The sequence below is a fragment of the Archocentrus centrarchus genome, chromosome 14 (genome assembly GCF_007364275.1).
Source record: "Archocentrus centrarchus isolate MPI-CPG fArcCen1 chromosome 14, fArcCen1, whole genome shotgun sequence".
Taxonomy (NCBI): domain Eukaryota; kingdom Metazoa; phylum Chordata; class Actinopteri; order Cichliformes; family Cichlidae; genus Archocentrus; species Archocentrus centrarchus.
In genome coordinates this window covers 21,919,174-21,937,973 of record NC_044359.1, presented here as the reverse complement: position 1 = coordinate 21,937,973, position 18,800 = coordinate 21,919,174, and the positions used below count along the sequence as shown (strand labels likewise).

The window sequence follows — 18,800 nt, the reverse complement described above, 5'->3', positions numbered from 1 at the left end:
ACCATCTCAAGGGTTTACACAGAAGGGTCTGCAAAAGAGAAAATATCCTGTCAGCAGCAGTTCTCTGGGCGAAATGTTTTGTTGATGCAGAGGTCAGAGGAGAATGGCCAGACTGCTTTGAGCTGATAAGACGGCAAACAGTAACTCAAATAAACACTTGTTACAACTAAGGTATGCAGAAGAGCATCTTCTGAGAGCAACCTTGAAGCAGGTGGGCTACAGCAGCAGAAGGCCATACCTGTCACTCATGTCAGCTAAGAACAGGAGCTGAGGCTAAAATTGGACAATAGAAGATTGGAAAAACGTTGCCTGGTCTGATGAGTCTTGACGTGTGCTGCGACAGATGTTAGGGGCAGAATTGTATAAACAACAAAGCATGGCTCCATCCTGGTTTGGTATCAACAGTTCACGCTACTGCTGGTGGTGTAATGATGTTGGGGACATTTTCTTGGCACACTTTGGGCCCCTTAATAACAATTAAGCATCGCTTAAACACAGAGTATTGCTGCTGACCATGCTCAGCAGGATAATGCACCATGTCACAAAGCTCAAATCATCTCAAACTGGTAACTTGAACATGACAATGAGTTCACTGTACTCAAATGGCCTCCATAGTCACCAGATCGCAACCCAACAGATCACCTTTGGGATGTGGGGGGAATGCGGGAGATTCGCTCTCATGAATGTGCAGCTGACAAAATGAGCTTGTTATCATGTCAATATGGACAAAACTCTCTGAGGAATGCTTCCAGCTGACAAGTTTACAATATCAGTATCAATACCCCATCCGCCAAATGAGCACTTTTGCAGTCATTATCTTATTTCTTATTTAACTGGAAGTAATGAGCGAGGTTGCTACAAGGAAAAGCTAATCACACCCAAATCAAACCCCACTTTATTTTGAACTAGGTTCTATTTTGGAGCATAATTTACCAAATGAACATCATGTCGTATTAAATAAAACTTGAAGTGAAATATTAAGAACTGTTTACTGATGTCATACATCAAGGAAGCAGTTGGATACAATGTTACTTGTATGTGCAGGCAGAAGAGTCGTCCCCTGCTGGCCAGTTTGGAAGAATGAAGATTTGAAGCACCTCTGTTTTCTGACCCTGAAGCTATAGTTGTACCAAGATAGTGAAAAATTAATGCAGCTTATCAACAACAATTAGCATTTTGAGTGCATTACATTTATCAGACAGTCTCCTGACAATTGTAAATACCTACTCTTAACTGCTTATGAATCATTTTCTTCTTCACTAGTTTGCCTGTCTGCAGTTTGTTGCTGCAGTTATGAGAAACAGGACTGATGAGAGTGGTGACACTGCAAAAAAAAAAAAAAAAAAAAAAAGGAAAGCAAAATTTGTGAGCAAAGACTTAAAAGAAAGGGGTAATTATGTGTGGGTTTGTCCCTGCAAGCAACCACTTACATTACACTCACTCTCACTTATTCAGTGTCTATACAAAAAAAAAGTGCAGCTGTAAGGTATTACAGGATACTAATAGAATAGCAGAACGATGCAGTCAAAGAAGAATGCCAGCAGGGTAACATTTAATGTAACGGACACATCCTTGCAGTAAATTAGACTGGGAATTCAGTGCCTTGTCCTGACTGCTAATGATACGAAACCTTAAGGCCGAGTTGTACTTGGCTGGTATACAATAGGTACAGCAGTGCATTGTTGGACATGTGCACTGGCTGTATTTATTATTTAAGCTCTGCTTTCTCTTGCAAGGGCTCCATATACTGCTGCAATGTTACATCAGTGGCTAAAACAACAAAAAGATATGTTAAAGCATTTTCTTTCAGGACTTCATCAAAATCTGAAATGAACAGGCTCCTGAAGGTATCATCACTACTGTGGAACAAATTCATATGATGAGTTAAGTTTTTATTACAAGTATATATGGCAAACACGTGGATGCAAAAAATGAATCAATTTGCTACATTAAGAAAAATATTCAGTGATTTCCAGAAATGCAGTCTATTACATGATACAAGGGGCAATGACCTAATGGGCATCTGCAATATCAGGATTGGTAATGTGGCAGCAGAAGCATTTAACAGAATCCAACACAGTATTTGTTTACTGCCAGTTCACACTGCCAGAGGTTAATAGCAGCCTATCTAAACTCTATTTGCAAAAGGCTGCCATTTCCTGGGGCTCATAAGAATCAGATCCAAATCTCTTTTTATATTAATAAGCTGAAAGATACACTTTAAATACTGTTACAAAATTGTTTACAGTGACTGATTTCGCGTCATCTCATACATCTTGATCTACACACTGCAAGCATACTGATTTACGGCTGAATAAAATTGACACATTTTACAAAAAGTGTGAGTAATGGATGCATACACACCTGACGGAGGTTGCGTGTCACGCGTACATCATGCCAGACATTGTCGTTAAACCTCCCACTGGTAGGTTCCACCAGAGCTTCAAAAGCACCAGAGCCCAGGTTGATGACCAGCCACAGGGCTCCATTCCTCAGAGACAGGTTGACATAGTCAGCTGACTTCCCCGTGTGAAGCAGCAAGGCATTCCTCTGCAGCGTACGGAAGGAGAGCGTGATCTCATCCAGGCTACTCTGAATGGGAGTCTGGGAGAGGTTGTAGCTGAAATACTCATTGCCTTTGAAGGTGGCCACTGACTCCTCCTGCCCTGAGAGGGAAGGAGAAAAAGCTTAGATAATTCTTCCTCTCATCCAGCTTAAATTTAACTTATCTACTGGGTACAGTCTCTACTTTAGTATGCTGAAATAGAAGAGGCTTGGTGGGTGAAACTAAAGACTAAAATGAGCAGAAAATTTACAGTGCAGTACTGCTTCAGAAATATGTCACTAAAACCCCACTTGAAGAGACCATGTGTGTATTTGTAAAGCTATTCACACGTTACAAAAATCACTGCACATTCTGATGAACAAGTGTACTGTCAATGGGGAAACACACAATTCTGTGTGGTGTTTCCATAGTAAAGTATAAGTCTGCTGAGGTTTCATATCTTTTTCTTTTCATTAACAAATGCAGTGAAAAACACAAAGACAGCAATAAGTGATCCTTACTGACATGTACTGTCTGTATTGTAGTCAAAGCCTAATGAAGTATTCATCTTTCATAAGACCGCCATAAAAACACACTAGAGTTACTGGTCCCACCAAATTCTCAGCTGAAAATGGTGCTGATCCTGATATATGCATCGTTTATTCTTTATTCAACTGTATTTTTTTAAATGCCAGGGAATGTCCACTGGGTTTATATTTCACTGTACATGCACAGTGAAATATAAAGAAGAGATCTTCACCAACTGTTCAGAGGGAAGCAGATGGAGCTTGATTAAAGATGTTGTTTTTTGTATTAGTCAATGTTTCTTAGAATTCCACGTTAGCAATTTTTCAAAAGCAACCTCATCAATGGTGGCAAACATCTCATGGCACGTAATAATAAATCATTCTTGACAGCTTACAGTTCATTCAACAGTTATGCTGCTAACACACCTTCCAAAAGGTGAGAGTTTCAAGGCTTTTCAAAAAAAAATTTCTTTTTGCCAATTCGAGACCTCACAGACAGTCCTGCTGCACACTAAATTACAAAGACATGCTATATTTTGTTCAGTTTCATTATTCACTAAGGCCTTTCATCCACATGCAGCTACTGGCCGTTATATTAAAAGTTTCGTTTTTCTGATATTAAACCAAAGTTTTACTTCAACACACAGGAGTAACATTAACAATTTTACAACACACAGTGCCGCTGCTTCAAACCCTGTGCTTTGCTCTTCACAAGGTGCAGCTTATGTGCTACTAAGCCATCTGTTTCAGGCTAGGAGGATAAACTGACCCTTCAGTCGATGTTTGTTTGTTTGCAGAGCAACTGTCAGCTACAGTACTCAGGGGCCAATTTAAGGCTGTGGGATGAGTGGTCCTATTAGTCTGTATTGTTTGTGCAGTGTAGTTACTCAACTCTTGAGCACACAGCAACTCGCTGAGCTACTGGCACAGAGCATGAATGCAAACTTCCTCATTTGGCTTACATTTTAGGTGAAAAGTAAACCCAAGCACAGTCAATACTGACAGTTAAAACTGAAGGAACGTTATAGCACTTAGACTAAAAGTGCCTTTGTGCCATTTCCCCCTTTAACCTAATACAAAAAGTTTGATCATGAGAGAAAAACCTTAATAACAAGAAGATTTGCACCTAAAATGGTACATATTCTATAGTACACACTCTGCCTGATAGGCTTCCTGTCACTTTGTGATGAAGATGTCACTAGCATGACCCTGAATCTGTCTTGAAGGTCTCTTGAAATTGGAGGGACACATAGGGTATCACTCTGCTTTTTCTGCTGTCCTAGAAGGTGTCCTACTGTCTGCAACAATCTTGTTTACCAAAAAAAAAAGGGGGAAAAAAGGAATACTAGCTTTTGTTTTGTCTGACACCAGACAGACTCTGGCAATAACTCAGAGGAAACATCTTCAAAGACACTGGCTGCAGTAAGTACTCCAGCTAAAAGATGCTGAGCAGTTTAGCACTTTATGTACAGTATGTTGTAGCTATTACAAGGGTGGGGTGTGGGAGAGTGGGGGAGTGGGTGGGCCATCCACCCTCTTGGATTCAGCTACAAGACCATTGTGCTGATCCATGTCTCAATGTAAATGGAAGCACCTCAATGAAAAAAGAAGGCTCAGCAGAAAATAACAGCAGCACCGACAATTTCTACATGCCTCTCCTGCTTCTCATCTCATTGTGATATGCTCCAGCTTGCCCTCCACTCCGTCTTACTTTACACCAGAGGTCCCCAACCCCCGGGCCGTGGACCGGTACCGGGCCGTGGGACATTTGGTACCGGGCCGCACATAAAGAATAAATAACTTAAATTATTTCCGTTTTACTTATTATCTGCGCCTAAACTATATTTTATTTTGAAAAATGGGCGGATTCGCTCCGTTACTTCCCTCCATGACTTCCTCTTGACGTGTCAAGACGTTTCTGCTCACATGATACGTCACCGCTAAAATTAAACCCAGAAGCTTCAGGCCTGTCTAACGAAATCGGTTGGTTGACCTACATAACGCTTCTTTAAATTTTTGAGTGCTCACAAAGAGTAGAAAAGCGCTATGTAAGAACTAGTCCATTTACCATTTTTATTTATCAACACCGGGGATAGCAGTGAGGTAAACCCAGCCATCAAACTGACTCTCCAGCGCTTGACACCGCGGCTCTGCAGCCACGCTCCATGTGAAATCGGCCGAACCCAGTCAAACCAGAAGCCAGCAAAAATGAGTATCAGAGAAACAAGCTCAGGGGGCTTACACTGATTCAGTGTTATGGTGAGTTGTATTTTTCATGCGCTTTATACAGTAAAAATCACCTAAGTCGAAGTCGCACAAATCGGGTTTTCGCTCTAGTTGGATGGCATCTGCAGGTCCTGATTTTTCCTAACATTAATTCCGATAAAATCATCACATAAATCCGTCGGATATTCGCCTACCTCGGATGAAAAATCTGGTCCCATTGTAATAAATTTCCAGTTAAATGTGATCGCATAAACTGGATGAGTTTAGCGCTAAAACCCTCCTCAGCTCCTGTCCGCCCACTCGTTCATGCACAACTACACACACACTAACAACGCCTGGAAATTGTTTTAGTGTTTATATCAGTTCATTTCACCGGGGACAATCGTGGCAAGTGTAAGCTACAAACTTGCACTTACGAGTAAAATTTCAGATTATAAAATTTGCAGAAGCAAATTCATGGATGAAGCAGAAGCCATTGCAGCGAAATTCGATAATAGACCCCAAACTGGGCCATTTGAATCCGACTGAGGTGATTTCTACTGTATTTGTTTTTGCGGTGTATCTTATTTTGAAGGCATGTTTTACCATGGCTCTAACAGCTGACCAGGGAGCGCTGTGGGCAGAGAGCCTGTTATTCATGTTGAGGCGGGATGTTACGAGAACGCTGCTGATAGAGTTGCATACGAATACAAAGTGGATTCACGTTTTTTATTATTATACGTAGAAAATATCACACTTGGTTATGGTCGTATCATTTATTTTGACGTATTTATTCGCCACACCTTAAAAGCCGGTCCGTGGAAACATTTTCTAACACTAAACCGGTCCGCGGCTCAAAAAAGGTTGGGGACCACTGCTTTACACCATTCAATCTACTTGCAGTCCAAGGTTTTGAACTCATAAATTCCCTCTAAATTCAGGATACAAATACAAGTGAGCCCTTCTTGAAGGACACTGCTCATGGCCAACCCAGTGATGCGTGCAGCTACTAAATATGGAGAGTGAAAGCATCCTGGATGCCACTGTAACTCTGGACAAGTTAACCCTAAGATAGCCAGTGAGATTTATCTATAAATCTGCTGACTGAGCTATAAGTAAGCTCTCATACCATAAGACAAGCAAAAGGACTCCGCCATCAGGTGAGAAGACTGTTACTATTTTCTAATAGCCCACCTGTTGCAGTCACAGAAAGCTGCACTTGATGCAGCTCGTGACAAATTCCACCATTCGGGCTGCTCATTAATATCAAGGTTTACAGCAGAATCATTTCTAAAATGATCCGAAAGCCAGGGGCACAGATGCAGCTGGTAACTTTGTCTGCAGCTCAGAGGTGGGGACTGCGTTATCAGGCAGAGTGCAAGCAGACTGTGGGGCAGCAGCTGACCATCGGTGTGTAGCGCTGTAGGTGGTCATCAAGCTACACCTGTGCCTGAATAATCTTATCTGTGCGCACACACACTAGCAAAGAAGTGCGGGACTGAAATATTCACAAACTGCTGTTTCTGAATTTCCAGAAGTCTGCATATTTGTGGCAAAACAAATAGAGATCAAATCAGAGCGCTCGCTCGAGTATTCCCTCAGGCTGAAGGTGGAACACTGTTAATAACAAATGTTTGTTATAACATGGAATGGTTGAATAAAACTTTCATGGATATCCCATGAGGTCACAGTGCTCCGTGTTGCCAGCTGTAACTGCGCTTTGCCTGAGTATTGCTTGGAGGGTTATTTCTGCAAATCTCGATTCTGCAATCAATTACCAACTTCTTCTTCATTTTAATGCATGAAATTGAGCAATTACATTTAGGCTTCATTTCATGACAAATCACACTGTGGTTGGCTTCAGGACACACTTACCGTATGATGTACTATATACTTTATATAACAGCGCTATTCTAATACAGCAGAGGATGTTAATCTTTGTACGATTGAAGATGTAGTGGCATACAATGTATCCAACTACACTGTTCTGTCAGAATACCCATCGATTAAAGCGCAAGCTTAAATTGAACATTATGTTTTTGGCCTTATAAAGACTAATTACTACTAGTTTTTCCCCAAAGTGGCTACCAAAAGAATTTAGATCCTAACTTATAATGTCACAGTTATGTAGAGCCTCAGTCTGCATAATTTATATTTGGTGAAAAACCTCATTCTGTGAAGTATATATATCTGAAGCATTTTCATCTAGGTATAATTATCAGTACACACACACGCACACACTCATGAAAAAATGTGCATTAGAACACTCAAGATACTGCCACACCCTCTTTTTTCATCTTCACTGAGTGGGAGTGTGAAAGATGACATACAAAGCGATTTCAGTTTACAGCAGCAAATTATTCATAATCAGGAATGATTGAGTTGAAAATAAAGGCTCTGAAAAAAAAATCATTAGTACAGAAGCTGCAATGATAACCCAACACCATTGTTCTTTCTGGTCAGATAAGCAATTTTATGGAGGAACCGGGACAGTGTAAAACACTGTGTGGTCACAACATGAGTGCATCGGAAAAGCCAAGTGTGTTATAGACAAGACTAGATAAGATGATGTATTTCATCTAAATTTCACAGAACGTGGAGGAAATGCAAAGTCTAAGCACAGCAGAGTATATCCACCCTTTTTCAAAGAGCCTTTTTTCACTCTAATGCAAATATGCTTCAATCTCGTAGTAGGAAAATGCTTTTCTTGCAAAGTTTTACATCATAGTTGTATTGCTTTATTTTAGTAATCGGTTATCCATATTATATACGGTATCTTTGTCTTGTGACCATTACTGCTTCTTTTGTAACCTGAGGACCACAGTGGTACCTCTTCCTAGAAAAACCCTCTAATAAAAAAAAAAAACAAACCTTCCATCAGTGTTTTGGTTTGTATTGAAATCTCCCATCAATCAGCAAACCCAGTGATAACACGTCTGAGACATGAGTAGAACTGAAAGAAAATTTAATTATGTATACAACAACCTTAATAAAAAGAAAGGCAACTAAATCCTCAGATAACAAGCCTGGCTAAATAAATAAATAAACCCCTTTCTCTGCAGACCTTTACATTTTTTAAGATGAGATGCCTTTATATATATTTTATTACTGACACCTGTTTCCTTTGAAAACACCATGAAACCAAATGAGCATAGATGTATTACCTTGGCGAATAACTGCAGAGGTCAAAGGTGATGTTCCAGTAGCTCAGTCAGTGGTCAGGACAAGGGTTTGACGGACAAAAATTGTTATGAATAGTGAGCATAACATGAGAGGAAGCAAAAACGAATAGGCAAGAATATGAAAAAAGAGGAGAGGAAATATTAGTGCAGCACAGTTAACTAAAATGATTTCAGGGGAAGGGAAATGTGATCAGGTGGCTGGGAAGGAAAAGCAAACCAATAGACCCCATACCTTGGCGGTTTAACATCAGGTGCGCCAGACCTTGAGGGAAAGAACAGAAAAAAGGATACGAAAACAGGAAGTTCATAAAGAGGTTCGGGAGAACAAAAGCATTGTCACAATGTTGGACTGCAGTTTGTGACAGACATCCTGGGGAAGGTACGGATGTCAAAGTTCAAATTAAAATATAAAGGGGAAATCAAACTAAAAACAGACAAACATCTCAAGGGAGGAAAGGGAAGGCAAGGAGAGAAAAAAACATCTTGACAGGTGCAACCCTCACAGGTAGTTGCTCTCACAGATGCTTTTTTCTAATGGAACATATATTGTATGTTTATTTGATGCAGACAGCGTTTGAAATGTACCAGGTATACATAAAACCTGCTGCTACTGTAAAGACCAAATGTAAAAAAAAAAAAGAAAGAAAGAAAGAAAAAAAAGTCACCCATGGTAATGCTAGTTCATGGATTTCTGTGATCTTTCTATATGCTGCGCAACTCCTCTCCACTTCTCCACGCGAGTATTTGGCATGTAAGTGCTCAGCCAACCCAGATGAGCCTATTTAACCTTTTTATGTGGCACCATTTTATAAAAGGATGGAGGAAGTACCGTTCCCTATCCTTTAAATCATTTCTATTTTTTTTTCTGAGGATTTACCATTTACTGCAGCAGGGTTTGAGGATGGAGCCTCTAGACTGTGCCCTAACACAATAATATAAACTCTAATACAATGATAGCCATCATCTAAGGCTGTCACACCTAACCTTTTAATTCCAAAAAAAGAGCAATGCTGCACTGTGGTAAAGCGTCACTGACTATAAACCATCAAAGCAAAAATGCCAACATCACGCGTCCACATTCTGTCACATGGCAGGCAAAAGAGGTAGCCTCAAACGCGCTGGCCATTACGATGAACATAAGAGCTAATTGCACTGGTCAACACTCAGTTTGCTTCATGAGACAATATTGTAATACTCAAATGCTGCACTGAAATGCCCTCTAAAAAAAGCAATATTGGGAGCAAACACTATTTGCATGTCACGTGCTTGTTGTGAGTGACACTGTATTCAAAACCCTGCAGGTTAGCCTGTGTGCACTGCTGATCCAAGTTTGATCCAGTTTCAACCAGCTTAGATCTTTGAATACATCGTCTGACAGCAAAACGCAGGCAAATATCTCAGTAGGTCAGGCAGAAATTGTATGACATAGCCTACCGCTCCTGCTTTTCCTGATATAAAAGAGTTGGGGCTGACACAATGCAACACTTCTGCTGAGCACATGAGCCCCACTGTGTGAGCCAACACAAACAGCTCTCATCAGTGCATCAGCACTCTAAGACCCTTGTACACCAAGTCTCTTAGTCACTATTCCAGCCCTATTTCAGTCATTAGGTAAAACCTTACGAAGGGGCAGGTTGCTATTGCACAAATCTCCTCGCATGTTCCACTGAACAAGCTTGTTAATGCTGCAACTCCTGGTGTGGAATGGACATGATTACCCCTGGGAAGGTCCTTGCCTGCCAACACGTAGGGTTTTGATACAGTGTGCCATTGCAAAGCCAGTGACTGAGCCTGTGCTTAGACAGGATTCACCAGCAGCCCTGTCTGCACAGCAGACAAAGCACTGCTGTGTGCACCCCCACTGCGGCTGTGCACTGCACATGACAGGCCAACGTACATATACATAAATTATGTCACCTCTTCTTACCCTCATCACCCCTCAGGTGATCTCATTCTCACAAGCAGTACTAAGATGTGACTAGATTAAGATCACGTCTGCCTCTATCCTCTGTCGGTCCTTCTGCTATGAGCATCACACAGCACAGATGAGGCACAGTATCAGCTTCAAGGGGCTACAAAGGAGGCTTGCATACAGTGTCATTAAATGTAACAAAGACGCTGTTGTTGAAAGCCACCACTGGCTGAGATAGCAGGAAGAATAAAAACCCTCTTTCCATGTCTTTGCCTTTTGTCCTGAGGGACAGGAGTAAGGTTCCCTTCATCCAAATAATAAGTATATGCGGTTAAAGCCAAAGCTGGAACATATCTCTGTCTCCAACTCTGGTTACTTATATGAAGATGAGGAACACGGCTTTGACTGAAACAATTTGCTGCTTCTTTGATTCACTTACTTCAGACTTCTGTTGAACACTAGGGCAAGAAAAACTGACTCGCACCCCCGACTAAACTGAATGGATGTTGTTGACCAGAACAGAAATGCCTTAGTCAACGTCATAATCTTTGAGAATGTATGCATTTCCTAGGAGTTGACTATAAGGGGATTAAGAGTGGTGCCATTGCTTCCCTTGTACAAAGGCAGCCACCCATCGAATCCGTGCATCCTGCTTGGCTGTGCCTTACATCCAAAACTCAGTGTGTGAAAATGCAGAGATAACTGGCTAATACTCTTTAGAAAGGAAAGCCTGTATGGATAAAACTATCCTTTCTACCAGTAATCTATTACACTTTATTTTTTAAATAGGAGGTTAACTGAACAGTAGGCTATAAAATAGGCAGCAAAATGAATAACCAAGCAATGCAATATCACTTCATTAAAATGCTACTTTTAGGATACTTTTGACTTGGCTTCATCATACCAAAAAAAAAAAAAAAGTTTTTGTTATTGCTGTTGTGAAAAGTCCAAACAAGGACTCTCTTTGGAATAAGCAGATTGACAAATTTACCTTGTGGATGTGATGGTACTAGTCACGACACTCTATGAGTGTGCGTGCATGCTCCACGTCAATCTTTTATTAGTCATGTTTTTTTTTTTTTTTTAAAACATGCTCACAGACACCTCAGTATCTGCATCTGCTGACCTCGAGTAAATATATAACATTGAAAACATACAACCAGAAAAGCTGCCGCTGAACAACTCTTTGTGTTTTCAAGCAGTCAAGAATGTTGCACCTCTGGCAACATCGAGCTGGCTGAAAATAAGTAATTCACGCTGTGAATGATGACGGTTTGAATCCACAGAGACCAGAGCAGGTGAAGTTTTTTGACCTGTGTAAAAATACCCAGTAAAAGTTTAAAAAGTGCACGCACTACCTAAAAACATGTGAACAAATGCTGCTACAGAACGGAGGCCTGGTGCTTCCAAAAGTCTTTAACAGACTATTCCTTGCACACTGCTGCTGAACTTTAGACCTCTAACTCTCCTTCTCCAACACCATCATCTTGAGTTTCTTTTTATTGATTTTTTTGCACATGTAAAACCACATTATTATTTAAAAAAAGAATCTAATTATGTGTTTGTAGTAGGCCTGGGGGGAAAAAAGGCCTGAAACTAGCATGATTTATAAACATTTTAGCATATGAAAAGAATGAATTTATGTTAGTGGGGCTGCCAAAAAAACCCCAACAAAAATCTTAGTTTTATTTCTCTGAATCATTTATAAACACGATTAACTCTGGAAATACTTCTAACAAGGTAAGCACGTCTACCTTTGTAAGTTTAATTAAACAAATATAATAAAAAAACAAATGCAGATGTTGAAGGACCTCTCAGTCATTACTGTGACATTAATTAGCAAGCAACTACGAAGAAAGAACCATTTCACGAGGATTAGGATTTGCTAAATTTGTTTTTCCATGAAAAGTAGAGTATTATGAAGCCTGTTGTAATGAGGGATTAGACCAAGGTCAGTGCTGCTCAAGAGAAGCAAACCCACCAGGACCGGTTGTGTCCTTTCTTTCGAAGATTTTGATGCTTGCTTTATCAACCCCGTAGCTCTTACTGCATCATTACTCTGTGCTTACAAATGAAAATCTGAAGAGGAAATAACACAATGGCAGTGTATTTGAACATGGCATGCGTGTTGCATAAGGTTTTCCTATATGTTGGAGTGATTGCGCTGTGCCTTGTGAGGTGGCTATTCTTATCTCTTGTTCACAGACCTGTTTTTTTTTTTTTTTTTTTTTGCTCACAAAACATCAGAGGATGCTGCACTCTTTTGGCATCTGAGCATGCCCCACTATGGCCTTTGTCCGCACAGATCGATGGGAGGCCCACGTGCAGCATACTGTAGATGAACAACTCGGGAAGACTCACCTGCTGTGCCAAAGGATTTTTGCTGGCTTAAAGCATTCCTCAGACAAATAAATATAATTCCTGCACCAGTTAACACACAGCCAAGACCAAATATAGCATTTAGGTTACCATCTTTGTCATCTCTGGGGGAAGGAGGCAATTTAGATAATGCATAGATTAGTCTATTTCTGTTGATGCAAGGGCAGCAGAAAAGAGATTTGCTGCAGAGTAGTACATGGAGTGATATGAAGGACAGAAATTTTTCTAAAAAAGCATCTGGTCAGCGCTATTTTTTTTTCTTCTGTCATTGTTGTTTTCATGCATTCTGTATTTGGGGATTGTCTCCATGTCAAGCCTTAATCCAATAAACACTCTGATGTGTTCTCTTTGCAGCATGTCATTTAATAATGCGTCCCTGTTTGCTGTGAGCAGAGCCATGCCATCTTTGCTAATATTAACAATGATTAATGCTTGCTTTTGCAAATTGTGCAGCGATGAATCTTATTTTAACTGTTACTGAAAACACGTAAGTTTAGAATTCTGCATAGCGAGAATCTATGACAAATCATGTATCAAATAAATATTGCATCTAATAATATACCAAGATACACAGTGAATGTAGCTCTTGCTGAAGCCATCCTACACCCATGTATTTTTAATCAACACAGCCATGTGAAAAGACTGCAGAGGAAGAAAAAATATAATTTTTATCTTTCGTCTATTTTTGTTGTCATACTCCAAATGTAAGCATCACAAGCAGGACTTCAGAGAGCAGGTGCGTACAGGTGCACATCTCGAGTCAGTAACACTGATTTATCATGTGCAGTAGTCCAGCACACCTTGTGCTGGTCTCCTGAGCCTGTTGTCTGTCCTTTCACCAGAACCGGCATTTCTTGCTAAGGAGATGGATGTCTCGCTCGGATACCAACTAAACAAATCTTCCTAGCGACTCTCAATCTTCATTTCCGTTCAGTATGTGCACCTCATTAGGAACCGGTCCCGTTTGATTATGGTGACTGAAAATCCTGGTAATACAAGTGTCTCTTTCTAGTAAACAGTTTTACAGGCACCTATGTAAAAAAAAAATACACTTCAAATATTATTCCGATTTATTAATGTTAAGGGCCTGGCAATCAGCGGCAGAGGATTTATGCAATCATGTTAGAGTTTAATATACTTATTTACCTTAGAGAAATAAAGGCATATAAGACTAAGCAAACCTCAGAGCAGTTCACTTAAGAAAAATATGCACTGTAGAGAGGGGAAAATATAGAATTTATAAATATTAAAACAAAGCATTTCTGTACACTCACTTTCTCTGTGATGCAGTATATAAATGCAATCCATATTGTGTGACACCCACGTACTCAGCAGACCTTTCCAGTCACCTTGAGCACAGTGATTATATATACAATGAGCATTCAGCACATTAGGCCCCTTTTCATCAGTGACCTTGTGACCAGTGATAGTATATCTCCGTTCAGCTTAATTTGTAGGATGTCAGAACTGCAGTCCAAACTGACAATAACAACCTGATAATAACCGAAACACACTCTCACCCACTGATGCTGCGGTAATAGCCTCTGCAAATAAGAGCATCACGGCAAACAAATTATGCTCATCATTATGCTCATTATATAACAATGCATTGTCTTACCTTCTACTTCTCTCTGGACAGCTGCAGGGGTAAATGAAAAGCAGACATATTTAATATTGACAGCAGAATATTAAGAATTAATCTACAACCATATTACTATCTGCATCTCATCCAACATTCTTCTTTATGTCACAACATGCATGCTGACTGACACATGATTTACCCAGAGCCTGTGAGGTGGGTAATTTGCTTTTTTAGTATAATGGTGGCATCGCATCACATTTGTGATGTATAATGTCACATATGCATAATCTGAGGTGTTACCTAAAGAAGGATTATGTTTAGTCTTTTAATCCAGTAAGGACACCTGGCCCCATGGAAGAAGGCTTCAAAGCTTCTGAGCTAAGCAAACAATCCTGAATACCATTAGTAAGAGAGGCCCTAATGTGTTTTGCAGAGTGGAAAAGATTTTAATCACTTCCACTTTTTGTTCTGTATTGTAGCTGACAAGAAGTTTTTTTTAATTTTTTTTCCCCCTTTTGCAGATTTTCCAAAATAAGAAAATGGGATTCATTTGGTGGCCTGTTAGATGTGCCAGTGCTGAAAACATGCAAACAGCTATCACATTGGAAAGCTGTTATCCTTTGACTTGTGAAGATGACTGCTGAGAGAGCTGAGCTCACACAGTCCAACTACTTCTAAACATTGCTGTAGTGTACTTTAGCCTGGATTGCGGTTAAGTGAGCTTTATTGATTATCCTCAGGAGCTCAGTGAAAGTATGTACTGTATATCTGGAAGGTATCTGAAGCTACGTGAACTATTTATACTTTAGACAATGCTGAATAACTCACAATCCTAATTACTGACTTTCTAACTCTGTCATACTTGTGGTGTTGTCACACTACATTTTAACTTCTATCCTTTACCCTTATCAGTGTGACTGCCTCAGTTTTAGGAACAAACAAAAAAAAAAAATCCTTTTTTTAAGAAGCACAATTTAAAATAAAATCTTGCTGCCCATCTGTCATAGAAACACATGGTATTTTTCTCACCTTCTTGGCAGTACCTTCCCCTGTAGCCAGTATTGATACAGTCACAGAAAACCTCTCCTTGCTTGACAGAGCACACACCTTTGTTGCTGCATGGAGAATGTGTGTCGCATATATACTCCAGATCATTATGAACAGCTTGACCATCCAGCAGTATTGGTAGTGCTTCCCCTAGTTTCAAGTTGGCAATAAGGCCCTGGAACGGTGGCTCATATTTGACAGTGCTGGAAGTCAGGGCCGAGAGACGCACATCAGGTGAGATTCCCCCTACATAGAGATCACTATCCACTACCATCTCTTTTCTCTTGGACTTCACTTCAGCTGCCTTCTCCTCATTGTCCACCACCAGTTTGGTCTCTCTGTAATTGCGAGTGAGAAGGATTCTGTGCCAGCGTTGGTCGTTGATATGGGTCTCTGTGTGCAGGGAGGCAGGTTCTGCGCAGTGAATGGTAAACCGCAACTGGAGCCTCCCGTCTGCAATTAGAAGCTCCAGGAAATCGCAGTTCCCCCCGTCATCAAAATAGAGCACCAGGGCTTTACTGATGTTGCTTTTCAGAATAAAGCTGAGCTCACCTGTTGCCTTAGCATCCCACTGGCCATAACGTGTCCACTGACCAGGAACCCCCTCATATTCCAAAGCTATTCCTGTTAGCACCAATCCAGCTAACAATAACCAGGAAGCTGCTCCTTTACAGTTGCACATGATGCTGACTATCTACTGTCTAGTGTAGGTCTCTAGTTCAGATGAATCCAACACACGGCTGTGAGAAAAAGCTATCTAGTGTCTAGAATTGTTTTATCACCCTATAACTTGCAGAAATAAGAGTTTCTTTAGCCTTGACTATCTATCCTGATTCTTTTTGCCATCTCTCCTTGGGTGACACGTGACAGAGTGAACAACCGAGGCACATTACAGAGCACTTTGCATCTACTTTGGATTGGCTGCGAAAGTGAACAAACAATGCTGTGTGATTCCTCGTCTTCGCCATCCAGTGTCTTGGCCTCCATCCAGCAGTTTTCCTGTCAGATCTTCATGGGTTAGCTAGGCACACGGCCTAGGTACAGCCTCCATTCTCCTCAGCATCCCAACATCCTAAAACATGAAAGAAAAATGTGCAATGAATAATTGGAAATGTTGCACAACACAGTCATCATGAATCACGTGACAAATTAATTTCAATGAAACTAACAAATCATTAAGGAGGGAAATATGGAGATGAGAGTGAGAGAGAATTTTCATGGTTATGAAGAATTGATAAGCCTGCATTTACAGTAGCTCTGGTTCACATTGTCACAGGTCACTTTGACCATCTATAGCCTAGAAATTCCAGCAAAAGGACCTCAACACATGGCTTTAGCATACAGCCTTAATCCTGGCACCCCGCCTTATTCCTTAGCTTTTGGGCAAAAAGGGAAACTGAGGGTCTCACTGGTTTGCTGAGACCTGTGCTGATTTCCAAGAAGCTGGTGGAGGGGGAAAAAAAAGCAACTTTGTTTTATAAGCCCCCCCCCACAGATGTTCCAGCACAATCCATGGCCTCGGTAACTTCAGTGATGTTGAGCCCCTTAAGCCCTCTGCGGTCCCTGGACTCAAGCTAAGACGTTACAGCTAAAAAATACATGCAGGCTAGAGGCTGAAGAGTGCTGAAATGGAAGGGGGTCTATGTTTGAAACAAACACGTAAACAAAAAAATTCAATATTTTGTGATAACAATAGAGGGTGTGCCTCTCAGGGCTAAGGACATAAACAAAGTTATGTACCGATCCTTAGCTGTACTGGGAGCCTGCACTGACTCCATTCAGTTTGCTGTCAGGCCAGATGAAATGATTTCTCAGGAAATTAGACTTATTCCAAGTGACAAAAAATGTATTTAAACAATGAGGGTAGTGTTTATTTATATTTTTCACTACCCTGCAGAGAACCAAGCCAACAATAATGGATACAGACAAGTACTGTCTGTGCAGCATCAGCCTGTTACAACTTGTTTCTTTGTGCCAAAGAACTCCACTGCTACCCCAAACCTATTAAAAACACATTTTAAAAAAAGCACTAGCACTATATGATTTAATTAAGTGATCAAAACCACAATCAGCAGCTACAATCAATTACAGTTTGAGTAAAAGAGTTGAACGGCCGAAGATCTGAAGGATGCTTATACTGCACGTCACATAGCACACGTGATGAAACTCAATATAGGTTTGATTTAGAAAGAGGTTGTAGACTGAATGTTGAGACGCCTGCTCTTAACATTCACAAAATGTCCCAAAGTCACTCCATCTCCAGAAGAAAAAGAAAGGCGATACTGTACTGATCCACTCAGATCCAATGAGTCAGTCTCCAATGAAAAGAGGCTACTGTCAATAATTTGTGGAGTTGAAGCTTTGAGGCTTTACAATAAAACAGAAAAATAGCTAATTTGTCTGAAAGAGGAAATAATCTTTGTTATGTCAAGCTGAGTTCTTTCTCATTTAAAGATGTTTCTCAACCAGGAGCAGAGGCATTTCACGCAAGTTTGGCCCAATTTCATCTCTGTCACAGAGAGAAATATAATATGTGTTTGAGTCTGCTGGGAATTACAGCCTCTACTGGGTATCCTGCAGATGAGGGACTGCCACAGTTAGGTATATTTGCTAAAGGTAGATGTTGCAAGAAAGAGTACATTACAGCAAATAAATCAAAGTTTCCCCCAAAGCATCAGACGGATTCAGGCTGGAAGAAAACCCTTCTGATAGACGGGTTTATCATGGGAAAAGGAAGGTCATAAAAACTGACACCCCCCTCACAGGAAGAATTGCAATTTGCCAGGGTCAGGTATGGTGTTTGAAATGCTTCACAGAATCTGCCATAGCTGTATATACATGGTCAGCTTTAGCTTGCTTTGATGTTGAAAAACACACACACACACACACACACGCACACACACACACACACACACACACACACACACACACACACGCACACACAGTATTTTTGTACACAAAGTAACAAGAAAGTAAGTGATAAGTGCTTTGCAGTAAGTGTACACTCATTGTGAGCAACTTTTACTCCAAGATATCACTATAGTATGTGGGAAGACAAGATAAATAATACGCGTTCTCATGCAAGAGCAATCAAATATTATAACGTATGGCAAATGTACAGTTTGACTCTTTAAATATTAGTTAAGCATGTTAAGTGACAACAAGCTGACATTCAAATATGAACCTAATTTCAACCTATTCAAGACATCTATATAAAATATCAATTATTAAATAACCACATTTTTATGTGGGTTACACCAACTGTATTTTTCTGTATCTATATCTCTGACTTGTGTGTCCTGTTAACCCACACCCTTTGCTCAAGGCAGTCTTACAAAAACTCAACATTTCTGAGGCAGCGTTAAGCCAACAGAGACAGGGTGGATGAAACATGCAAAGGCTTATTTCCTGGAGGGTTTAT

At 40.4% G+C, this 18,800-nt stretch overlaps 1 protein-coding gene across 1 annotated transcript in view; it reads right to left on the bottom strand.

Moving 5' to 3' along the window:
• LOC115791752 (neurexin-1) overlaps window positions 1-16,097 on the bottom strand; it is a 109,841-nt gene extending 93,744 nt beyond the window's left edge. The window contains 4 exon segments of the mRNA XM_075074422.1: window positions 2,365-2,666; window positions 8,692-8,721; window positions 11,852-11,866; window positions 15,362-16,097. Of these exon segments, the coding sequence (XP_074930523.1) occupies window positions 2,365-2,666; window positions 8,692-8,721; window positions 11,852-11,866; window positions 15,362-16,061 (1,047 nt within the window). The 5' untranslated portion in view covers window positions 16,062-16,097.
• Window positions 16,098-18,800: the final 2,703 nt, after the last annotated feature.